This window comes from Patella vulgata, chromosome 7 (genome assembly GCF_932274485.2).
Source record: "Patella vulgata chromosome 7, xgPatVulg1.2, whole genome shotgun sequence".
Classification (NCBI taxonomy): Eukaryota; Metazoa; Mollusca; class Gastropoda; family Patellidae; genus Patella; species Patella vulgata.
Window position 1 is genome coordinate 31,150,394 of NC_065885.2, and position 27,068 is coordinate 31,177,461.

General features: G+C 34.0%; 2 protein-coding genes across 6 annotated transcripts in view; both read right to left on the reverse strand.

Annotated features, from left to right (window-relative positions):
• LOC126828190 (IQ motif and SEC7 domain-containing protein 2) overlaps positions 1-12,224 on the reverse strand; it is a 119,741-nt gene extending 107,517 nt beyond the window's left edge. For 2 of the 3 annotated variants that reach the window (XR_007682937.2, XM_050557802.2), the window contains exon 1: positions 11,725-12,224. Coding sequence is in view for 2 of the 3 variants with exons in the window: in XM_050557802.2 (XP_050413759.1) it covers positions 11,725-11,948 (224 nt within the window). In the remaining variant the exon portion in view is untranslated. The remainder of the gene's footprint in view (positions 1-11,724) is intronic. The other variant, XM_050557799.2, reaches the window with a different exon arrangement.
• A 5,083-nt stretch (positions 12,225-17,307) lies between these two features.
• LOC126828198 (uncharacterized) lies at positions 17,308-24,380 on the reverse strand. 3 transcript variants are annotated; one of them, XM_050557820.1, is made up of 2 exons: positions 24,253-24,380; positions 17,308-22,957 (listed from the first exon to the last, which is right to left on the reverse strand). In XM_050557820.1, the coding sequence occupies exon 2, from the start codon at positions 22,931-22,933 to the stop codon at positions 22,034-22,036; it is 900 nt and encodes a 299-aa protein (XP_050413777.1). In that variant the 5' UTR covers positions 22,934-22,957; positions 24,253-24,380; the 3' UTR covers positions 17,308-22,033. The 3 variants fall into 3 exon arrangements, with proteins under 3 accessions (XP_050413777.1, XP_050413778.1, XP_050413779.1); XM_050557821.1 differs by having other exon boundaries at positions 24,249-24,377; XM_050557822.1 differs by having other exon boundaries at positions 24,300-24,355.
• Positions 24,381-27,068: the final 2,688 nt, after the last annotated feature.

Genomic DNA, 27,068 nt, shown 5'->3' on the forward strand with positions numbered 1-27,068 from the left:
TGATAATTGAATTATTATAAACTGGTTCAGGTAGGGAATCTGTGTGAAAGCTACACAACTTTTAGTTAAAAGCCTGGTGGTTGGTGCATAACTGAGGTTAGATAAGAAACCTCATCTCTTAACCCTCTGTGTTTCGAGATAAGAGATGGTGCTATATAGTTTCAACTAGCAAACCCCAAACACTAATCACATCGGGATTCAAATAAGCAAAATTAACAATTTTTTCTTCAAAACAACGATTTTTTATTGTTAATTATAACATTTCTGCCACATCCAACCACAATTAAGCAGAAAATTGTACCTGACACAGGTACAAATTTCCTCTTTTTAAATCCAAGCGATAATAGATTGCTTTCTCCGACATTTTAAATTTGACGTCTTTAACACATAAAGGTGGGGCCTTGTGTACAATAGCCAACCAAAGTACTAACCTGATCCGAGTTGCGCAGGAGTAATACACCGTAATTATGAATGTCTGTATTAATTTTGATAAAAACAACGCTTGATTTACTTTATAGTCAATATTTGCTGATAAGTTTGCCAGGTGAAACAAAAGGCACCCAATTGTAGCTAAAAACAAGCATTTCAGTATATCTCAATGTTTTTAGTTACGTCCTCATAGCTAAACTGAGGTGGATTGTAAATAATTTTAACCAGGCCAGGCCAAGCCAAGCTTCTACAATTTTGATCAAATTACTGAAATAAATAAAATCCATGCAGCTCTAAATAAGTCAGATATGGTTCAGCTGATTATAAATCATAATTATGTTAAAATGTACTGAACAGTTCAAAACTCTACATGACAGCCTGTCTTCATTAGCCCAGTCGGAGCAGAACAGTAGAATGTTAAAATCCATTTAATTTCTACATGACAGTTCAAAATATTACTGAAGGGGGGTAACTCCAATAAACCTAATTTTGAGGGATCGAACAGCTAATATCTTGGGAAGATAATGGTACACCACACTATGTAACAATATTATTTGAATAACCATAAAGCCTATATCTCTATCTCCATATGTAAATCGACATGATTTCTGGACTATAAAATAAATCAGCCTAGATAGATAAAGCTGTGACCATTGAATGAATATATATAGCCCTCACTTTCCATTAATAGTTGCTCAATGCCAATATCTATTTAAAGTAAGGTTACATAAAGAAATAAATAACAATTCATTAAAATCTTTCAGCCAGAATGTTTAGTGATTTGTCCTACCATAAGCTTTGTCAAATGGCAATCATCCAGTCTTAAAAATTAATGGGAAATGCTAACCTGTAAGACTATGGGGTTAACCCTTCTGACTGCATGATATCCAAGTATAAATTCAAAAACCTGGGAAATTACTGTAATTTATTGAGGAATGCTTATTGGATACAACAAACTGAGCAAATTTGTTTACATGTTAGCATAAAATTGATGGAGAGAGTTGGAATTCTGTTTTTGCAGACATCTATTTGGGGAATTCCCAATATGAAAAGCAGAAAAATAACATTTAAACTCCACACAGTAATAAAAAAATCATGTCAGACAACCTACATGTACTTCAGGTCTGTATAGCAATTGTTCTGAATATTTTCTAGATCTTACAAAATGTAGAAAATCAAAACCATAAAGATGAATAAAAATCGCAGATCTTTATATATTTTAATGACTTAAACAGATTTATTCTCTGTGGAAGACAATTATGGTAGGCAGTTTTATTATGATGCTGTAAAGCTAGTAACTACCTGATGCTAGGTTCCTACATTATGACAGCATTATCCCTATTGAGTCCACGATCTGCTACATGCAGATACGCTCGGATACATTTCGATAAGTGCAACAAGATTGCTACAATTGACCTCAATAAATGATAAGACCTGATAGAACCACCACAATTACTCCACGGTTAAAACCACGATTTCAATCGTAGCATGATTCCATGAATCCTGATAGTGGAAACCTAGCATGAAGCACAGTGGTACTTTTTCACTAAATTACAAACTTTCTGTTTCCCCAAATTCCACCTGATGCCCAAGTGTCTAGAAAGCCATATCTACATGTATGCATTTGCTTAAGTTAAGTGATTGTCATTGTTATCAAATGGGTTGCATAACCTGAAAAACAAATATTCTGAGCTGAAACTCTCAGACAACCTGTTATATATGGTATGGTTTCTTTAATTTATGTACAAATTGTAATTAAAATACAAACATCTACATGTACATAAATTCATCTTAGCATTAGTTAATTCAAGAGAATCCCTCAAATAAAATTCAATTTTTAGGACCTCTCTATGAATTTGTACTGTTGGCAAAACTAAACTACACAACCAAACTTATCAATATACAGTTAAATATTTTCACCATTTTGACACATACCTTATGATGCAACTTTCACAAAGCTGCTTTCATTTAAGTAAGTTTGCATTAATGTAATCCATGTTCATATGTAGTTTTACTATTATTCAATTACTGTTTCAATCCTAGAAATTAGGCACCCGTCACAATGTCAGACACAATCTCTCTGGTGCCTGTCATTTTGTCTGGTACTGATTTGTCTTTTTTTTTCAGTTATTTTATTGATATTATTAATAAATATGTCCTGCACAAAGTACTATTATAGTTTATTAGAACCAAACATTTGGTTTGGTATAACTATAATCATTTTATCCAGTCCTGCTGTTTGGTGCTTGCAATAAATAAATTTGTGGTCCATGACTCGAGTTTACTTGTCCTCAGTAGTAATAGTTGGCCTACATATATGTATATTACAGACCCACATTGACATACAGGTATTAGGGCCTATTGTTATTAGGATCATTACATAATGTTTATTATATGTTCACTAGCTGGTATTACATTACATATGTCAGGAATGTTTGTAACCTATGTTTTTTTATTGTAATCTGACCAATTGTATCAAAACACATTTAACTTACTGTCAAATACACTCAGAGAATGTATTGGTAGCAGAGCACCATGATTTCTCAGAGGTAGGGTGGATGTGGAGGGTATAAGGGTAATGAATTAGACAAATATTAGGTGGGCAAGAGGTTTAATATATGGCAAAATTGTTTTCAGTGGAGTGGGTTTGTTCACTGTGGTGGATGGTGTAATGTATGCCTGGTCATTCGTATGGGATGAAAAACAGAGGTTCACTTAGCACCCCTGTGCAATAATTGATATGCATGTAAACAAACTTTAGTGTGCTTGTAAACAAGAGTGTAATGGTTGGTATAATATGAAACGATAACCAGCGGTTGCCAGGCAAGATACGCCCACATTTTGCAAGAGATGGATAGAGAACAAGCTATCAAATTATGTGGTCAAAATGTCCATTCTGTTAGTTGGTAAAACTTCTCATTCTCAACTTTGAACTTGAAAATCTGCTTTTAAAATTGAACGATCAGTAAAAATTACAGTGCTTTTCAATTAGCCATCAAATAGAGCTGAATAAAATGTCCTATAGCTATTTAAAGAAAAAATAGAAATCAGCTATATCAAATATTGTTTCTGTCAAAATTTTGAGAACAATGTCTTTTCCGTTAATGCTTTGTTAGCGAGTTAACCTTATAACCCATTATCAAGTATGTCACTAAATGTCACTATTAAATCAAAGACAGGGTAATGGTCAAGCAGGAAAATCCCATATAAAAGGAAAAAAAGTTGAAAATCCAAACAATTAAGTTGCCCCCACATAGCTATCGCACAAATTGTATGTCTCTTCTGTTGGTCTTTTCCAAGAAAATACTGACTGATGGAGAGGTTTTCACTCAGAAAACCAAGGAATAAGGTTGTCAAAGCACTGTTAATATCATGCATGTTTATGTAATGTGAATGAGTTCAGACTGTCAAAGCATATCTTTTCTGTTATAAATAATGATAACAGAAAAGACTTCTTGCATTGAGATAGACAAAACAAAAGGTATTTTGTTAAAATTATAATCTGTTTTCGCTTTTTTTTATTCTTTCTAATGGTATTCAAACATGTATCTAGACATCTGGACTCGAATTAACGACACTGAATTTTTGTGTTTTCCGTTTTGTCTTTACAGTTAACATGGTCTTTTATGGTAATAACTGAAAAGACATCTTACAAATTTGTTTTTGTTACATATTTGTTATTTTTAAGACCTGCTTTGCCATTGCATATGTGTGCTTCCTCTTGAGTTATAAACCTAAAAAATACAGTGAACATTTCCTTAAAAATTCATAATTACTTTTCAAAATTTGTCTTTACCGTTATTTGTACGTTCTTGTGAAAATAGCCCAGATATCGTACACAAGAATAAATGAATAAGCTGAGCATTGACCTATGAGTGTTTTGTCTTATTTTTATTGGCCATCTTGATCAGTCTGAGAAATGGCTTTTCATAAAATTAGTTCTATCTGTATCTTTATCAGATCTATCTGTTTCCAATATAATTGAATACGAATCTCAACAGTGTCTAATAACATACATGTATTTTGCTTCCAGATATATAATGTCTTACATGCTATTTTTTAATCTACAACAACCTCAACAAGTTGTCTATATTTCCTCACTGTTTCCTAGACAAATTATCAATGTTGAATAATTTATAAGATTGACTTTTCGACATCCAGAACTGAACAGACACATATCCAGCATCAATATAAAAAAAAAATGAAATAACCTAATTAACAAAACTAACATATTTCGCATGATCAGCGATTCTATTTTAACAGACAATGCCAGATAGACAATTCTTAAAAACTGCATACCTGTAACAAGCCACTGACAACAAATGATAAACCACAGAAATGCAACTGGTTCATTCCACAAAATATATTGAAGTTCACCCAAAAATTGTAAATCATTAAAATATTAAGAAAAATTATAAAAATCTGAACTACAGTATCATTGTGAGTGATAAGTCTAAAATTGTGGGAAAGCATGATGCATAGCCAGTAGAACCAGAAACCAGAAAGAATAGGAGCTAAACCTCCCTAACCTCTCTGCCATTAGGCAAAAAAGGCTGTGCTATCCCCTACAGACATTAAATTGGGAAGTGAGCAGAGAGTTATTGTGCCCCTAGCCCTGTAGGGCAGATCAACTTCATTTCAACATGTGGAAGAAGGAGCTCCCCAAGCAACCTATCTATTAAATTTGGTGAGAAAATGTCTAAATCTGTCCCCTTAACTAAGCCAAGGAGCCCCTCTCTAAGGCAGATGAACTTTATTTGAACAAATTTGATACGCATCACAAGTAACATTTCAACAAAATTTGGTTGAAAACCTACCAGTGGTTTTAGAAGAAGTTGAAAATGTAAAAAGATCATGGTGAGACGGATGGACTACAGACATGTACATGTAGTACATATTTGCCATGGGCATGTACATCTGAGTTGTGTGTTTACGGAAGTTCAAGTAGCATGGCATGTATTTTGGGTTCACTACGGACCCCATTTTAATAAGACAGGCTAATCTTTACTGTAGAAATGGACCTTGAGGGCACTACAGCATACATACATGTATAAAGGATAAAGCAGTGAAAATAATAAAGAGTACTATTTCCTGCAGTCTAGATAATTCTGAGAACACACTTGCACAGAACTTAAATGATGGTTTATTTTTCATTTGATGAAGTTGCACTGCCTTTTCAGGTAGGACAATGGCATACCTTTTTTTAATCATGGATGGATTATATGGTCAATGTTAAATCAAGAATAGAGCTCATTTACTAACATACTGTGTAGGCCTTCAGGCACTTCACATTTAAGTGTGTCGGTGCTTAAAGTCCCCCCCCCCCCAAAAAAAAACAAACAAACATGTCTCCATGACCATGGTTTATGATCTTTCAATAGATTCTTTTGATTTGAGCTCTGCTCAGAATAAAAATTCATTAAATTGAATCTGAATGCAATCAAAAATACACATATAGAAAGTACTCAGTAATCATGTACTGGTACTCATACAAGATTACTGAGTACTTTCTATATGTACCCTAGTCACCAGCCTAGACAGTGTTTCTCAAATCATACGTTGGGCTTTCATATGTATAATGTAGACTATCTGAGCAGAATGACTGTTGATAACCCATTTGCTGAGACATAAGGTTATTAGATAATGGAATAACCTGCTCTTAAAAAGTTTTCATGATGTTTTCAGAACAACTTTAACAAGTATCACCGAATAGTGATACTAATTTTAATTTCTTTTTCAAATTTCATTTAAAGAATGCATAATTTATTTCTTAGTTCAATATTCATATATACACAGACAATATGGCTGACTTTAAGATTATCAAATTCCAACTGAAATGATTTTCAGTCAGTAATTGACCTGAATAAAGATAACTGAAATTTATAAAGTCAATGGTAATTAAGAGTCACATAATAATGTATTAGCCCTATGATAACGAAAGTTTTAATATGTTCGCTTTTTAAAGTCTGCAACACCGAAATATATTTATTATTTGTGGAAATAATTGAACACATTATTTCTATCAGTAGTTGTTAATTGATTGTTTCAAATGCAGAACACATATACATTAGATATTATCATAATCATATTACCGGTAAATATAACTTCTGCTGTAACACACAACTATATGATTACACCGAATTTATATACACAAAGCTTTATCTGGAACACACACAAATTTAATCAGGAAAACTTTTAATCTGTAGTAATTTTTGTAACTTTAAAATTTACTGGGTCAGTGATTATGGTACCGTTGTAAGGTCCACCACATTCATCTTATTGATCTAGCACATATTTTTTCTGGATACCTTGAAGTCTATCTGGTGATGAACCATGTGCTGCTACTTCTTCTTCTTTACATTGGAGAAATCTCACTTGGTTTGACCAAGTCAACCTTGTCCAGGAAATTGAGGATATCAGCTTCATGCTTCTTTGGTCCAGTCTGTTATCAGAGATGTTGCTCAGCAAGATTAAACCTGAAAGATCTCTTGACCATCTCATATAATAGCATTCAATGTGTGACAATAAATCAATTATATTAAATAATTTTGAATCAAAAAGAATGTGGTCATTCCCTGTACTCAATACCAGTTTCCCCTTCGGGTTTTAAGTATTATAATTGTGTATGTCTTCAAAACTGTCAAATCGTCAAGACTGTATAAAAGCTTAGAAGATACTCTATTCTTTTCTTCTTTTTTTCCTATAGTATTTTTCAATATTTTCCTTATGATCTTACTATGATCATTTTATGATTATTTCTTATTCTTGTATGATCATTGCCTATATGATCTAATATACTCATATGATCTTATTTTTTTCCTAATTATTCTCATATATTATTTATGATCTAATTTATTGTCATATGTTATTTCTTCTCATGTCATAATTATTAAACAAAACAAAAATTGGGGGGTATATTTCACGAAACGTGAAAAAGAAAACAATTTTTATATTTATACATATCATTCAATATAATAATCATATTCATAACTTTGATTTCCTATTACATGAAAAACATAATATACTATTCAAAAAAAGTAGGGGATATTTGATTTTGGGGGCATAATACTAAAATATGCAAATGACTACGAAAAAAGTCACTATAGAACCTAACAGAAGAAACATTTCCAGTTACATGTGACACCCAAACGCACCAATAGCTACCGCATGGAATGCAGGTGATGCTTGGGATCATCATGGGGGTCCAACCCAAGATTTGCACGACTCTGACTTTGAATGTTACAGTCATTGTGGCATTGAATTCCAGGGTGGAAACATCAGTTTAATTGTTTTAGTGACCAGAAAACAAATTTTGATATGCGTCGGCTTACCCAAAATAAAAGGTTACGTGCCCTTGGCATGCTACAGATCGGCACAACACAGGCGGTTGTGGCGCGGACGATGAATGTTTCTCAGTCTGTCATAAGCAGGCTATGGTCCAGACAACTCCTTGAGAAATCGTGTCATCACAGCAAATCAGATCAGCGCTCATCTTCAAACAGACACTGGTGTGAGAGTGAGTGGCCAAACGATTCGGAATCGACTGCATAGGGGTCACCTTCGCGCCCGACGTCCTCGCGTGATCCCTTGTTTGAGAGATCATCACATTCAGGCAAGACGTCGTTGGTGTAGGAGTCGTCAACACTGGGATAATCGACGCTGGAGCAATGTGATGTTTTCAGATGAGTCAAGGTTCACTGTTGATTTTTTGGACAGACGTAGGAGGGTGTGGCGTCGTCGAAACGAGCGCTTCCAAGACGTTAACATCATCAGACATGATTGATTTGGGGGTGGTTCTGTTATGGTGTGGGGAGGCATCACTGTTGCTGGAAGAACGGCTTTACATGTTGTTGCAGGGCGTGTTACAGGCCAGTACTACCGGGACAACATCTTGGCAGTCCATGTTGTGCCGTTCGCACGACGTCATGGCCGCCGTTTCATCTTCCAGGATGACAACGCAAGATGTCACAGGGCCAGGATCGTTACAGGTTACCTCCAACAACAGAACATCACCACGTTACCTTGGCCAGCACTGAGTCCCGACCTCTCCCCCATCGAGCATGTCTGGGACATGCTTGGACAGAGGTTACGTCAACGTCAACAACGTCCTGCCAATGTCCAAGAACTTGCTGCTGCGTTGCAACAGGAATGGGACAATCTGGACCAAAATACCCTTAGACGTCACATTAGGAGTATGCCACGTCGGATCAATGCTTGTTTGGCAAACAGAGGAGGATTTACCCGTTACTGACTTGGTTGTGATGCTGTGGTAACTTTGCTGTTTGACCCCGGGTATCATTTTACCCTTATAATGGTCAGTCTGTGCCTTACTTAGTCTAACGATCATTTGGAATAAATCGATGAATGTGAACTTCATTTCATTTTGTCATTTGTTTCTTCGTCAGTTTCATTAGGTGACTTTAATAACACTTAAAAATCAAATATCCCCTACTTTTTTTGAATAGTATAGTACTGCTATTATCTTATCTTTTACTTTAATTAAGTAAAAGAACTAAGTTTATGTGGTCTAATCAAACTTGTTAAAGTTTGTAAAATGCTTTGCATACTAATCATCACCAATATGGCCCAGCGCTGGAATGTCAGTAAAAAAGGATGGCCAGTATACCTTGCCGAAAAAACCTGATTATAGCAAAACAACAATAATTTTAAAAATAATTTAGACACAATGACCTTTTTCTTTTTAAATGAACATAATTTAATTTAATTATTTTTGTGGAAATTTTGGGGTTGTCAAATTTTAGTCGCTTTTTACGACACGCAATTCAACTAATGTTGGGCCTACTCTCTGCCCCACAGGGGAACGTAGTCACTATATCTATCTGTCTTAATTACAGTTGTATGCTAACATTCACATCCTTTTTTCAGATGGCAAGATTTCTGTAGTTGGTCTGATTTGATCTAACAGAACAGTGTCTCAGAGATAAAAGATATATGCTTGCTTCTTTGTCAAAAAGGCTTTTAACAATACTATTACCTTGATATGTGACAGTCACAAAATCTTTGTTCAGGAAGGCAATGGCATTTTTTATCAGTTTTCGTAAATTTTCGAGAAAGGTACAAGAAATAGTTGATTTAACATACCAAACCAATTCTCTGATCTCATATGAACCAAATCTAGGAATCCACTATACCGTATGTCAGATTCAGATGTCAACTATATTTCACTATATATTTTCAAATTACATTCTAGTATTTTTACTACACTGGAATCTAACATATTTCTTTAGATGGTGACCGATCAAATTGCCTATATTGCCATTATTGGTGTGCAGGGCTGTTCTTAGCTACAATATTGTACCCCAGGGCTCTATAAAAGTTGAGTGTGCCTGCGCACACACTTGAAAATGTGCCTGCAGGGTCATACTGAAACACGGGGATGTAGCCAGGATTTGGTGAGTGGTGTAAAAATATATTTGGCGAGTGGAGCGAGGCCAACAAATTTTTGGGAGGGGGGCGTGGTCTTTTATGAAAATTAAACCCTTTTTGGTGTATTTTCAGAGCATCTGTTGCCTTTTGTATTAGGTTCAGTGCAAATCGAATTTCCATTTATATATTCAAATTTTACCAAATTCACTTAATTTTCATCAATGATACAGGGATCTAAAAACTTTTTGACACCACTCGACCGAGCATAAAATTGTCCCACCCCACTCTGTTTCTCTGGATAGATAAGTTGAGGACCTTTCGGTATTTGTTGTTTTGTTGGGTTTTTTTTCAAATATTACTTTATTACTTTGAGATTAAAAATTAAAACGATTCTTAAAATGGTGTTTGTGTTTTATTTGAGTACAACGAATTATGACAACAGGTAGATATTGATGATTAAAACATGTATTATTTGACTTGTTTGTAAGTTGTTGTACGTGTCTCACGAATATTACCTATTATTATTACGGTGGAATGAGAATCAGGTCAGGCAGAAACTGAGAAAGCTCTCATCGTCCTCCTAGTCATACTCTCGGGCCGTAGCAAATCCACGGTCAACACAGGTAAGAAATAAAATAAGAAACATTGTGAAAATATGCAGGCACGTGTTGGACAATTACGACATTCAAACCTTTAACATCGGAGTGCCGTAAATTGGTCTGGGTGACCTATTTACGGCAAATAAACAAATATAAAGACCATTGTAAAATGAATAGACCTAGGCCTACACATCTTCTAAGTATAAATAAACAAAACATCAATACATCTTTCTTTAAACTAATTTGGGATGATAGGGTCTACTACGGCACACAAAAATAAATTATGTCGTGACAGACATGGCTTGCGTACGTCGGCTTTTACCATGGCTTTGCCGTGGTAAATTTTGAGCACTGAGTTTGTGTACAGAGAAGGATGAAGGGGTTTAAATACGACCGGGCGGCTTTCTTCGATTTTTTATTTGTGCTGGGCGGCAAAAAATGGGGCCGGCCGCAGGCGCCGCCCGGCGTGGCTACATCTTTAAAAATGTGCCTGCAAAAAAGTTTTTTCAAAGCAAATGTGATGGCGCACGCCGTGCGCATGTGCGCGGAAATATCGATGCCTGTTGTACCCGCATCCTGTCTTATCCAAAGCTACAATTCGAGACTTTGCGCAAGTAAAATCAAGTTCAGTTGCAAATTTTCACATATCATCACAGTTTGCATGGAAATAAATAATTATGTTACAAATAGTGAAGATTGGAACACTGAAATCTTAATCTTATATTACCGAACAGTTTCTGTATTTTCGAGTGACGTAAAATCACATGATTCTGGTTTGGCAGTCATTTTAAAATGAACAGAAATTTCACATAGCAGTTGGGTTTATTCAAATCATATAATTATACGGTAAGGTTTCACCTTTATTTCAGTGGTTTATTATATGTTAAGCTATGTAAGGTACAGTTTGGGGTCAATGTAATCGAAATTAAGGGAGTTATAGGTCAGTAACTTTTTTGTAGCCAAATGACTACAAATGTGCTCAAATGAATTCCATAGGACGATCCACTACTGTGGCTGGAGCAAGACGGAAGACATCAGAACCAGATCTTGTGACAGTGAATAATGGGAATTAAAAAAAAAACAACCCAAAAAACTGAAAGTGTAAGGTTAGATCTAAATATTAAGGCCATCTGCAGATTTCGTCACAGTCACAAGATGTAGGCTAAACAGGGCTAGTGCCAACCCGAGACCTAGCCCGAACCCACAATCCTCGGTGCAACAATCACGTGCCCTAACCCTGTTTGTTGTCAGAAAAAAAAAGAAAACATCTGATCAGGTACTGATTAGATAAAAGTTAGTCATGACCTACCTGTCAATCTCATCACTTGAATTTATGTTGGGAAAATTTATGGCTGCTATATTTCGCATTAAATTTGTCTTTTCCTGGCTTACACGCTTTAATTCCACTTCTAGTTTCTCGATCTTTGCTGATTGAAATTCAATAATCCTATCCTTATCAACGATGATTTGTTTTAATTCCTCCAATGTTCTTGGGCAATCAAAATCGATTGCTGATGAAGCCTGATCACTCATTTTGAACAGAGTTTTGCCAATCAAAACAAACACAAATTTAGACCGTGTCGGCCATATTTTGGAGACAGCGAAATTGACACCGATGATAATAACAAACGTTAGAAATAACAGCAGCGGAATTAATCATTATTCAATTGTAAAGTGAAGACAATTCATAAGTTATACTCAGGCTGGTGACATGGATTCTTTCCTTAAACGTTATTTTCACTTAAAATCCACTCTTGTGATGTATTTCTTAGAACTTTTTTCTAAGTTTACCCCTCTAATCTCACGCTCGCTATCGCTGCAGGAAGTCACGTGACTTTGATAAGGTGTACAAAAGGTTGTCGCCTATTCAGACTGTCAAAATATTAAAAAGATGACAAGGCCGCAATGATTCATTTTAAATTTAAATGAAATACATGCGCAGCCTACAACATGGGCTTACTATATAAAACATAGGTTCTGAAATGTAACGTACTGCAAACGCCTTTAGTTTATAATTTAAATTAATATACTAGGGGATTGTTTATAATTTATATAGGCCTACAATTGTTCAAATCTTATAGATCATAACTTATGTTTAGGCTATTTCAAGTTTACCCTGTTTTCTATTGATTTCCCCCGCTATATATCTATAGGCCAATAGAAAAATAGTAATATTACTAATAATATATAAGGCTACCCCGAGCTCGATTTCAATGTATAGGCTATAACTTAGCTCATTTTAACGTTAGTTGTTCGGATAGAAGAAAAACGCAGAGTTCCATGCGTACGCACATTAGTGTGCACGTAAAAGAACCCCTGACAGTTGAAATTCGAAATTATAGTAGGTCGTTGGCAAAATTTCCCTGACAGTTGGGAATACTCTGCATGGCGGGTGCATTCATTCATTATTAGCCCAATATCGGTACAGAAGAATGGGACGTTAAACCCCATTTCATTTCATGTTCTCAAAAGGTTTTATTACCGGTACATATAGGCATACCGTAACAACAACAACCTTTGCATGTTTTTTTAGTCTGAGACTGACTGCGGTGAGCACTTATTTTGAGACCGACTATTTTTTCCCTCATGGGAAAACATTTCTTAGACCAGGGAGTCACGGTGGCTAAGTCACAAGTGGGTAAGACTGGCTCGCTGCGGGCCTGGAGTCGCGTGTTCGATCCCTGCATCGGCCGAGAAAGTTCATCGTGATTGTCCGATATGTTTTCCACTCAGTCGGCCAAGGACAGCTGTCTAGTCGTTCGGATGGGACGAAAAACCAAGGCCCCATGCACGTGGAAATCCCCTGGCACTCAGTTGGAATTCGATATAAGAATAGGCCAGAGTGCCGTCAGGCAAAATTTCTCTCATAGCACACTGTATGGCGTATGCCCGTGTTCATTATTAGCCCAGTAGGGCCTATAGAGGAGCAGAAGACTGAACAGCAGGACGTTAAACCTCATTTCATTTCTTTATTAGACCAACGTATGGCGGCGATACGCACAACATAATAAGCGTGAAAACAAAATTTTTCAAACACGGCAAGTTGACAAGGTTATTTTCTATAGTTTTGCGTAAATAGTGTGACGTATGCCTACGCACGGATTCACGTAAAAAATACATTATTTGGGATTTTTCCCTTCTGTTTTGGCATTGTTTGTTTACGCCATTATCCATTTAGTTGCCGATGCATAATTTTTAGACCGACTGCACTTATTCGGGACGGACTATATTTTCGTGGAGGTGTGTGTGTGTTGGGGGGGGGGGGCTACCACCCCTCCCCTATCCCCTACATTTACGCCCCCGCCAACCGGGCTATATTCCGTCAAAGAAATTATTTGTGTATCTTGTGACCGTTATCTCCTTGACTTAGTTCTGTATTTCGTTTGTTTTTCGTGTTTTATATAACCTATAACTTTTTATACACTCCTAAAGGGGGATCACGTGGCTAAGTGGGTAGGACGCTAGCTCGCTAGTCTGGAGGTCGGGTGTTCTATCCCTGCATTGGCCGAGAAAGTTCATCCAGATTTTCCGGCGTGGTTCTCCCTTGTCAGTGATGCAGGACGGAGGGGCTGATAAGGAAAGCTGTCTAGTCGTTCGGATGGGACGAAAAACCGAGGTCCCGTACACATTGGCGTGCACGTAAAAGATCCCTTGGCAGTTGGAATTCGATATAAGAGTAGGCTGTAGTGCCGCTGTCCGGGCAAAATTTCCCTCATAGCACACTGTATGGCGTATGCCCGTCTTCATTAGCCTAGGTTAGGAGCAGAACAGTAGGACGTTAAACTCCATTTCATTTCATTTCATTTCATTTACACTCCTAAAGTTATAATCCGATTGACTTGGAGTTTATAAGCTTCAATAATGTAGCGGGCGTACTTGTCTTGTCCGCCGCTACACACTCTTCGAAGCTTCAAATGCAAAATTCTTAACACATATCACCACACTTGGCATAGAAAATCGGAACCGAGCTATTTGGTTTATAAACATACATTTTTAGCTTCATCAAAATCGAATAAAAATTGTGACCTTTAGAGTGTCCACAAGCTAAAACCTTGATTTTCCGTACAATCAAGGCCATAATCCATAAAGTTGCGATCCGATACATGCCAATATCGAATGGATCCGATATCTTTGGGGTATAAACCTGTATTTCAAGTTTCATCAAAATCAAATAAAAAATGTGACGATTCACTATAACCGTGGGCGCAAAAAAAAAAAAAAAAATTAAGATAGATAATATGGGACCTGTAGAAGGACTGTTAGAATTTTTGTTCTTTAAATTAATAATAGCATTATTTTGTATCTTGAAATTGGCTTAACATACATGTATTGAATGGAACATGAAAATGAATGATTGATAAGATGACATATTATAAAAAAGAGTTTTAATTTGGTAAACAGATATCAAGTGTAAAACTTTTGGTGTAAGTTTCTACTATCCAGAGACATATCAAAGTTTATTTAATAATTAAATGAAGTTTAATTTTAATGAAAAGTAAGAGTTGGTAATAAGATTTAGGAGTAATAATGTTATAGTTATATTAAAATAAAGATTTAAAATTAAAAATGGTTATTTCTTGGTCTGATGGCAATCACATGTTTGATTGACGGATAAAATTTGTACTTTGTTCAAAACCAATCATACTTAGAAGAAAAATGAAAATTTTCAACTTGAAACTGGTACCTGAAACAGACCAATAGCAATCCAAGAAGAAGAAATGGTTTACCAGTCTACCAAATTGAGATTTCCTGAGATAAAATTTAAAGTGAAAACTGAACTTTATAAATTAGAAGTGATGTGTTATAGTATTTTGAAATTAGGCCACTTGAAGATTTAACAAACAATTACAATTGTGTTTTCTGTGTTTAGGTTAAAGTGAATTGTTACAGAACTTTCTAGTGCAGTGATGAACTTTTGGAGATCGATTGCATGTGTTTATTTGTGTTTTCATTGATACTTATTGAAGCAAATATTGTGATCATATGTAATCTTGTATGTTAATCGTATAGTAATTATACATATGTGCATGTTGCATGAATACTGTAATTATATAATTATATGGTTTAGTAAATGGAATTTTTTAAGGGTCTCCTACCTTAAAATATCGCACAAATCTTAAGGTAATGTAATATCGATGGCGAAATTTGTTCTACATGTATACGTATATAATCCTATATATGTTGGTATGGTCGTTATAAAGGATTCAAGGGATCTTTTACCTTATACCGAGCTCTTTAAATTAATAATAGCATTATTTTATATCTTATTGAAGTTGACATATAAAAAAGAGTTATAATTTGGTAAACATTCAATTCTAGGTTGATAACAGATATCACGTGTGAAACTTTGGGTGTTCGTTCGTTCCTATCATAGACACTTGTTTTTGGTGTAAGTTTCCACTATCCATATAAGGGTGGTTTTCTACGTCATGAGGCTAATTAAACAAACATTATGCAAGAGCTAAATCTGTCTATTGCGAGTCTTTCTTTAGGCCTGAAATGTTATCTAAATTATTAATTAGACATTAATTAACTTATCCAGATCATAAGCAACGCTCGGAGTCATCGCTAGCCTGTGATATTTACTGGATTAGGATCCGATTTGCTGCTAAACTTTCATGAAATGGATACTCGAGGCTATGTTTTTTTTTATCGTACCGACTTTAGTAATTATGATCGGGGCTAGGCCGAAAATTAAATCGCTAAATTCTCGGTTCAGAGTGAATCGATTTGACTGAAATTTTCAGCAAATACCTTTACATTATCTATTTTTAACCTATTATAGTGAGAACTGTCAGCTCTTTATCTAATCTCCCACAATGTATCTTTAACCAATCACTATAATTAATTGCGTCATATTTGAACAATTAGATAGTTGAACGTCAAAACCCGAAGCTACAAAACTATTTCTGAGCATTCGGGAGACAGCCGCTTGATTTCATTGGGAGAGGATGTAGCAATTTCTATCAGAAGACTCGCTCTGGTTGGATTGGTATTGAGAGAATGGCTTTATTTTTATCTATTATGCATTGCACCATATGTAAGCAGCTTGATATATAAAATGTAAAAACGAACTGTTGCATTGTTATTCCCGGTAAGACAAACGTCTTAACTACTGAGATAGTAAGAAGCAAATGCACAGCGTGAAGGGGAAGCCAAAGAAGCTAGTGAAAATACTAGACGATCACAAGGTTTTAAGATATGTTGTAAGAAAAGATGCATAGGTTATACGTAGGATGTGGCGACCGGTTTGTCGGAGGCCCGCTGTCCACATCTGACAAACGACCCATGGTGCTACAGACCCCCACCCACCCTCTAAATCCGCGCATGGAGCCTTCTGTGTTTTAGAATCTGTCCACCCTGTGATATTTATTCCTGGGTCAGGTCAAATGTCAGAACAGATTCCAATATCGCGCCCTTATTGTGAGTCAAGAAAGATCTTACGGGAGATATAAGACAAAATGAAGATATTGTAAATCCCACTTGAAGACGTACCAGGTGAGCTCATCGGTCTCGTCGTTACTATATTAATTTTATTTGTCCTTCAACACTCTGTCATCGTTTGGCAACTAATTCTTAATAACAGATTAATTGTAGGCTGATAAACATTGCAAAGGCCATGTACAAGTTTGAGCAACTTCTAATCGAACTCAAGGATCGCATTTTTATACCTGCGCTATCATTCCAAGCAGCAGATCAAGGAATACGTAACAGAAATTCCATTTCCCAAATACTTATACATACACTCTACGTGGTGCCGCAAGGATTCAGTGTGGCTAAACAACCATGACAGAACCAGATCCAGTTTGGTTGCAACTAGGTGCTGATAGGACCCATCCATATTCAGGTTAAACCACCCCAATCTGGACTTTGAACATAATATAAGACAACGTTTTCTTTTTTTAAATAACTTTATTTTAGTGAAGCACAAATTGCACTGAAGCCCACACATCTGGTGTCTCTAACTATTACATATATTTCTATATACCAAGGTCACACCATTTTAATAAATCCCAAAATATATTAAAGAACATAGGTCAAAATACATGTGTGAATGTTTTGTCTTTTATAGAATAGAAAGCTCTAACACTCTAAAATGAGACATGTGCTGATATTGCAATAGCTACAGTTGCACTTGCATTTAAATTTAAGGTAAAATGTAAGTATCAAAGGAGAAGTCCAAGATAAACTTTAGTGCCAAAGAAAACCAGGTTAATTTGGGTGAAAAACTAGAAAACCTTTTTTCATACAAGGTTGGCCATAAGTTGTCCCCAAATTCCATGCTGTGTAAGTGCTTGGATAATTGTGTCCTTATTGTAAAAGTGATTGCCACAATTACCCAGTCACTCTAACAACTGAGAAATGAAATGAAATTGGGTTTAACTTCCTACTTTTCTGCACCAACCCAGTTTATGAAGACAGAACTGAAGAATGAAATTCTTTAAATGAATTACATAACCCAACAAGCAAATCTTGCAAAAATTTCCAAATGACTCAATATTTTGATTTGAATTTTTAAACAAGGTTAATTGGCTACATACATTATGGAATTTGATTTATATTAATACCCATTTTTACTAACTGCATCCTGTAAAAATGTGGGACCTTCCCTTTGAGAAGTAGACAGAAATAGACGGAAATGAATTACTGAAATTTAGATACTTTGAATCTAATATTGTTATTTACAAACACATCATGAAAGATTAAAATAGAGAAATTCAAAATGGCTGAAGTATGACTTTAGATAAACTAAGACCAATCCACACTCTTACTTCACTCTTCATGCATCAACTGGTTTTCTTCAAATAATCAATCTGTTGGTCCCATACAGTTGAACTTGTCAGTACTGCACCCTGTAATTATTGCCCTGTGAACTTACTTATTGCAAAATATATATGATGGAATGAAATTTGTCATAAAATTACATGAGGTTTAAATCTGTATATTCTTCATTCTGTAGAACTCATATAAAAATACATGTTACCTACTGGAATCATAAAATGATGTTAGAAATTCAATGAAATCTGAGTTAAAGCTATAAAGTTTATATTGGAAGACCAAATATTATCTATCAAAAATGCTGACAACATTTTTTTAAAGGAAACTATAAAAGTTTGTAAATTTCCAATTGTTATTTGTACAAATGACACAAAACTATAAAATTTTGTAAATTTCCAATTGTCTGTTTTACAATAAAAATAATCATTTTATAAAATGCAAACTTACAGTAAATACCGAGATAAGACAAAAAAACCACCCCAAAACAAATAATTTATATATAACTAACTATAGAATAATAATAAAGATAGGTTGACTGAAATGGAGTGACCTTGTTAACTTAAGCATTGGTGTAAATGTATGTAAAATCTAGAAAATACTAACATTGAACCCTAAATACATTTAGCAAGTAACCCAATCACAATATCTGATATAAATATAAATAAAGTGCATGAAGCTGTATAAATACACTGTAACAGACAATATTCCCATCAACAATAATTTACAATCACAAAAATATAGTGCAAATACATGTACTCTATATCATTGGATATAAAACCTGTTCATATTAGTAGTGATATTGTTACGAAAGAAGAATGGAACACATCTATATATGTTATTATCTTTTCCAAGAAAAAAATAAGAACTCTTCTAGTTTCAATCTAAATGCTTCAACCAAGTATCCCTTTTAAATTATTCAGAACTTGAAAGATCTTAAACCAACCTCTCACCTTAATTTTGCACCAAACATATTATGATGGGGCATAAACAGGACATTTGTTTTCTGCAAAGGCACATCACACATTAGAATTAGTACTGTACGAATTTGTTATACCATAAATCCCGTGTCCAAGAAAAATATATTTTTCAGTCAAGACTTTCCAGTTAAATATTCACTACAAGTTTAAATCTGGTTCTTAAAAATACAGCCGAAGAAGAACTTTAATTACTGTGTAATGTATTGCACAAACATGTAGTTTAACGGGCCTGTTTAACTAAGCAGTGGGAGGGTTAAAATTTATTTGATATTTTCCCCACTAAACAGCGTAGGTATGGAACACTAGTATAACCATAATTATTGCAATAACACAACGCGATATATGTAAGTACAACCCAACACTTTTTATCTGGATTTAGTAAATTACAAGTTAAAATTCATGTAATTAACATGGACACAAGGTATATGCAGTTTCAAAGGTGTAACTAAAGAATTTTAATTATAAATATTATAAATTTTCAAAAAAAGTTATCATTAATTTCATTTTAACTTCAATATATATACAATAGGGCTCAAACGAGTATACAAGCTAAAATAATTTGTTGTCATTAATCAGCCTTTTATAATACTAATTGTTGAATATGCATAGTAAATTTAGAAATTAGAACAGTTTAAGCTAATAATATGCATTGTAACCTCTCTATAAAGTCGTTTACAGGTCAAATGTTATTTTGGTTGCCAACAAATAATATAGGAATTAAAGTTTCCAAATGTATTTGAAAAATGTGAAAATTTGTAAAATTATAAGTTTGTTGATGGCCATAATATAGTAGCGGTATTTTTCAATACTGGATGAGGTTGTTTTTCATAAATTAATGACAGTATTGCTATGAGTTTACAGATTTGTTTTTTTTTTACAAAGTTATTAATAGTTGAACATTTTAAAATTAGTAACCTGTTGTTCAAAACAACAAAAAGTATGAAGTGTTATAATAGGTACAAGCCATCTCTGATTAATTATTCTTTTCCTTTAAAAATATTAATGGCAACAAGAAGACCACATTATTCGTTTGAGCACTAATGCAGTAATATTATAAATTTGAAAACCAAAAAAAAAACCAAATTAGTCTACTATAATTGCCTTTAGTAGTAAAATAACCGACAGATGTTCTATACTGTCTTATACAAGATAACATTATAGATTATTGTGATAACTATCAATCAATAAATGAAACAACGATAATATAAAGGCTTATATTTTATATATATGTTATAATAAATAAGTAAAATAATAACAAACATAACAAAATAATAATGCTTAAAATATAACAAAGCTTCCTGCTTATAGATTAGCATTGATAGTAAACAAACTACAATGTGCATAGATCTAGTTATTAATAGAACAGTCACAGTTAAGCACATTAAGAAATTATAAATGCATTTTGAAAACAAATCCACAAACACAATAACCATAACCATTATTTCATCTCTGAAAACAACCCCCTCTTCTTAAAGATAAGGTATAATATTAAAAGTATTAAACACAATAAAATACTACCTTCAACATTATACAAAAAAGTTGCAATACTTTTTAGATACAGTATTTCATCTGAATAAATATGTATTTAAAATATTTTTGTTGGAACTAATTTATTTTTACATGTACATGTATATTTCTCAAATATTAATCAAAAACCTGCTTTTATCTGAAATACATGTATTCCCTACTTTCTAGCCAGCCACATATAAAAATTGTCAATGTTTCAACCTTCTCACAAAGGCCATTCTTAAGTATGGATGGTTAAATGAAACACTGTGTATTCGAATTAATGACAAATTTAGTTGACTATAATCATGGCTATCAGTGATCTTAGCTAGGGATGTTTTTTATTTTAATTACAATTTTATGACCAGAAAGATTATCTTCAATTGAAACATATATAATTATGTTGCTGACTATTTAAGAATTTCAGCTGTATGAGGAAAAAATTAAAAGGTTTTGATTATCAGTCGGTACCGTACCAAATTCAATTAACTCATTCTATTTCTTTAAATGTTTATTCAGAATTTAAATTCCAAATAAAGGCACATCTCTCTAACATCTTGAATATGTTAAAAATTTAAAATGTTAGATGGGCAATTTAATACAAGGGACATAACTTCCATGAAGTATAATTGAATGTAACAATTACTGATAATGAGATGACACTCAATATAAATATTTCATAAACATTCTACAAAGTGTACTTCATACATATAAATACTTGACTAAAGGGGACAATTTGGCTTACATTCGAAACAGAACATCATTTCTAGCTTAAGTTACAAGTCAGTGATTAAATTTCCAAATTATCAAATTATTTCAAATGCTCTTTTAGGAGTTTAACATTATATAAACTTGCTCCAATAAGAAAATTTTACATGCAGCTGTGCCTACTAAGAATTTTTATTTCATATTCATGAAATAAAATAGGTAAGCTCATTTATTTAAAGAACTGATATTTGATGGGTACACATATGAGCAGTAAGCTTTAGAAAAGGCAATGTCAAATGTGTTTGCACTTTGTACAATTGAAGCATATTTACTGATAAGCCATAAAAACTGATTAATGAAACAACATGAATTAATATGGTCATATTATAAGAAAATAAACTAGATAGACACTAATTTTGATAACAAGCTCTCAATGACAAATACGTCTATGACTAGTATCAACATCAAATTTGGATACTCAAATAATGTGCAAAATACATTAAATATATATACCGAATGAAAACAACTCTAGAGTTGATAATTAAAGGTTTACAGTAGCACTCTATATGAACATTAACTGATCAACGTTATTTCGATCTAATAATTTCAAGGGGACAGAGTTCAATAAATTGTTTTACAAACAACAGATCAATTTCTACCACGACTTGGTGTATCTCCGTGCCGTCGAGCCCATGTTTGTAATTTCTGTTGCAGCTGTTTGCACTGTGGTGGGGTCGGTGTCAAGTCGCGAACATGTAGAATGGCCTTCTGGACAAAGTTATAAGTGTTGTATAAAGTGTGAGGGAATTGCATGTTAAACACCCAATAAGACGCAAACAAAGTGGCAAAAGCCATGGTGAACTCCTCGAACTCTTGTAATACTGTCTCCTCTGCAACTAAAAAGAACTCGTCGCTCTTAAAGATGCTTCCTTTTGAAATCAGAATTGGCACAACCTGTCCTTGCGCATCAACTTCTTCATCATCTTTAATTTCACGGATCATTTCAACAACATTTTCTCGGAATACTAATGGCAATAAACACAACGCTGTCACCATCTCCCAGTATTGCCGCAGTGCAATATTGTCTTGCTTTGCCGCTTCAGCTTGCCTTAATATAGGGGCAGCCCCAGACAAGGATTTGGCAGCTTCTATTATTCCCAGGGCATACTTCACACAATATTCTTGTATCGTATGGTCGAGGTCGACTTTGGTAATTCTCTGAAATTCTAAAAGCATCTGTTTGCTGGTGAAAAGATATGGATAGGTTTCAATCACTGACGGTATTCCCGGCATTTCAATATCGATAAACGACCGACGAACATCAAAAGTCTCTTCCATAAATTTCTGGATTTCTTCAGGAGTTTTGCTTTCTTTTGTTGCTGATTCTTTCTCTATCAATTTAATCTTTTTATCTCCATTTTCACCCTTCTCACTGGTGGAATCCCCTTCTGAAGAACTAGACTCAATAGCTACTAATGCTGTTGAGGGTATGGGGACAACTTCAGCTGTCATGGCAGCATGTTTCCGTTTTGTTTTCAACTGAGACATTTTCTATGAGCTTTTAGGGATAACCTGAAATATTTAGGATCAACATTAAAAAAAGAAATAATTTGACCACCATTAAATTCTGAGAGCAAAGGTACTTATTCAAAAGAACTTTTATTACTTCAGGTTGGTGAATTTGATAAGGTAGATTAAAATTAAAAGTTGAAGAGCACACACTAATTTCTGCTTTGTAATCATTGCATGATGAAGTCTAATCCAGGGCAAGTCACTAAATATTTTACCAAAGTGGAATGGTTTATTTTCTTTACTACCGTACTTTAGGGTTTGCTTAAATTAAGTTAAGATATCGACCATCTATTGAAGTGAAACTGAGGCTATACATTAACTGGTCACAACTTATCTATAGACCAATTCTTTTCTATTTAGTCCTGTAATCAAGCTGGTTTACATAGGCTTTATTACTATTTCAATATTGTATAGAGTGCATATTTTTTACCGGATAATCTAGTGTAAGTCCTTAATTAAATAGCAGATTTACAGGCATTCACAGTACAAACCCATAATATTGCACAAGCTCTTTTTGAGCAAAAGGATACTAAATTCACATTAATTATGATACATCGCTGAGTCACCTAAGATGGATGTTACCCGTACTTAATTATTTCAAATTTGTCATAAATAAATTAGTGTCCACAAGATTTTTGAAAGTGATTCAAAATTCAGACAGCAATTTTCTGAAAAGAACATATACATGCAAGATAACTGAAGGTTACATTGTATTCAAAAGCCAATGTGTCTGTGTAGTGGTTCATGATGAAATCAAGCCGATTCGGACCACTTAAGGACAGCTTATATAATGACAATGGTCAACAAGAGACATTTCAGTACATAATATATTTTCTTACTGAAACAGAATTACAGATTACCGCTATACATTTTAAAAAACAATAGGCTTCTGTATTGTAATGTTTATTAGATACGAATCTAAAAAAAAATAAAATGGATGCTCCCTTAATAATTTGATGATTTTATGAAAGTGACTTCGTATAAAAATGTTACTTCGTAGAAAATATTGTGATTATAATTATAAATATTTCAGTTCTTGGTTGTCACCTACATTCTCATTCATACATTTGATAAATGAAGGAATGGTTTAAAAGGGAATAAATAACTTGTTTACTTATCACACGATGCCACAATTTAGACACCCTGATATGAAACGCCTTGCCTTCACTCAACATATTGCGAGAGAAAATGTCGTCACAGTAAGCGTCATTTGATGGCAATTTTACACCACTTTCCTTCATGGACAACGTGTAAAAGATAAGGATTTGATCAATTCCCGTCTGTAACTCACCAACCTGGGTTATCGGGCTAGGATTGTCACCGGTACACAGAAATAAACCACCTGTTCAAAATCTTCACCTTCTTACTTTTCGTCTGCAGCCATCTTCTTGATGCAGGGACCAGTCATTGTATTAAGAGAGGAGAGCAGTTCATGGTTATTGATTTATATAATGACTTTTGCAAATAATTTTTAAACACTAAGAGCTCTATTACATTAGAGTTGACAAATGGTCGTAATGCTCATAATAGTTATGATTAAGATTTAAGATAGGTTACGCCACAGGTTAGCCTATAAAGTGAACAACGCGTAGTAATTTTGGCAGGAAAATCCAGTTTGGCCCCTATCCATCGTCTCATTATACACGGTTATTAGAAACGTGCTTCATAAATAAATTGATTTCGGCCAACAAAGTTTGAAGTATGACTATGGGTTTCAACTCTTCATTAAAAAAAAAAAAAAAAAAAAAAAGAACACCCATCACATATGGCTAATTCCATAGCTATGAATTTTGCTTTCGGGAACTTGGGGCATAACGGAAAACTGATTATCCATAACTAAAACCTCACGATAAACTTCTTTTTATAAGATATAAAAGTGCTGATACATCGACGCAAAGCAGAGCAACACAATTAATAGGCCTATAAACGTGAAATGCATCACCCTAAATGAACTTTTATATAAAGAAAATACTCAAATATATTATAACATAAATATATTATTCTGTTCAGTCACTTTAGACCCTTTATGACAGTAAGAATTATTTCGCGCTAGAATAGGATCCCCATATTTCAAATTTATAAGGATGGGCATAACAACGATGAGCCTTTTAAAAGACATTTCTAAACTTCCATATATTGAAAATATCAAGATTTACGACTGATCATATTATTGCACAATAAAATGCAGTTAAATAATACAACAGCCCTTCCCATTTCATTATTTTTGTTCATTTATAAATTTTGTGGCGTCCTTTTTATAGCAGAAGCGTGGGCATTGGGTATTCGGATGGCAGTGACAACCCCCGCGGTATATAATTATATATGTACATGTATATATTAAAGTAAAAAAAAAGTACAAGTACTTCTTTATTTATTGATATTTAGTACAAGTACTTCTTGATATTTAGTACAAGTACTTCTTTATTTATTGATATTTCGTTGCAAAATTTGCATGGCTTATGGAATTGGAAAACATCACATCAATTTAAAAAAAAAAGAGAAACGAATTCCCTTGGCAGATTAAAATGTATTTCACTAAAGCGTTATATAGATACGTACGTCGGAAATTAGTTCGTTAACTGATATCACCGGGCCTTGTCGGCAAACCAAGATATTAGGTGGGACAAAACATATTTTTAGTGCTCGATTTATAGGACTTTTAGAATTTAATAAAAACTATAACAATTTCTTGAAATTAAGATTTAAAACTGAAAATGACCCCCAAATTATGGTTTCTTCAGACAGTTTTGTATAGGAAATATTATTAGAAACTGTTTCTCTAAAAGCTATATCTACCTATAAATTGGATGAGATTGGCTTCGTAGGAATATTAGAAACTCTTTCTTCGAAGATATATGCTACATTTAAATTGAAGGAAATAGTTTCCGCAGAAAATATTAGAAATGGTACCACGAATGTTTTATATTACCAACCTTAAAAAGAAAAAGTTAACAAATTTATATAATAACAAAATTTAATCACTTATGGGGATACATTTTATTTTAACCTGTGAATCAAAGGGCCCCGCTTCTTTAAACCTATAACGGGATAACCATTCAATACATTACTGATCAATTTGGTGTTTACAACCTACATCTGTTTCTATGTTATAAAGTGGGCTGTTATAGACGTACAAATACAACAGCTGTAATTTATATGTTATAGTTTGATTTAAAAAATTATAGGCCTACATTTAGGCTATTTAAATATAATTTTACCCTACAGGCCTATTATCCGCTTTCAATGGCTCCCATGTTATCATATTGCGACATAATGGCGTATTATTCATGCATAGATACTGACCAGTGAAGAATATTCGGGAAAAGAGCGTGAATTGATTTATGAAATGAAAGATGGGCTAACATTGTTATTCATAAACATTTATGGCTATTAAAATAAACCAAAAATATGCCGGATCCCTATGCTTAAATTTTTTCATTGTCATAGTAATACGGAACTACGATGGCACTGGTCAAATTGACATGTCACAATGACCCACAAGAACGAGATGCAGGTGTTCTTATACAGCCAATATAATTTACGTCACAGAATAAAAGTAAATTTAGAACTTGCGGTTATGTGGACTTATATGTCTTATTCAAATGAGAGTGGGCGAATTGACTTTCACCATATCGATTTTGTGTACAGGGAGATGATTTTAGTAGACCCAATTCCTATATTATATGAGTTATCCATACAATTAGGAAAATTCTTAAACAAACAACACTTCAGTTATCCAGATCCAGTGGATATGTGCTGAAATTGCTCAGTTTGTGTTAAACGGACGAAACTTAGCAGTTTAAGATTTGGGGCCATTTCCATTGGTTTAATGACGACTTCAACCAAAATTTTAGATGAAGGCATATAAGCTCTTGCAAGCTTAGAAGGGTTCATTTTCTGTGTTAATTAAGCCTACTGAAAAGATCCCCCACGTTTGCAAAAAATACCCACTATCTTAAGGTTAAAGATACATTATGTAAGATTTAGATAAAGAACTAGCCATTCTTGCTATAATAGTTCGAAAGTAGATGATGTAAAATGAATAATTTGAATTTTTTTTTATTCAAATTACTCTATTGCAAGCGAAGATATTAGCCTTTGAAGGTTTGAC

What these genes read in the sequence shown, in the direction of transcription:
- LOC126828198 (XM_050557820.1), bottom strand. Translation starts at nt 22,933, where the DNA reads ATGTCTCAGTTGAAAACAAAACGGAAACATGCTGCCATGACAGCTGAA.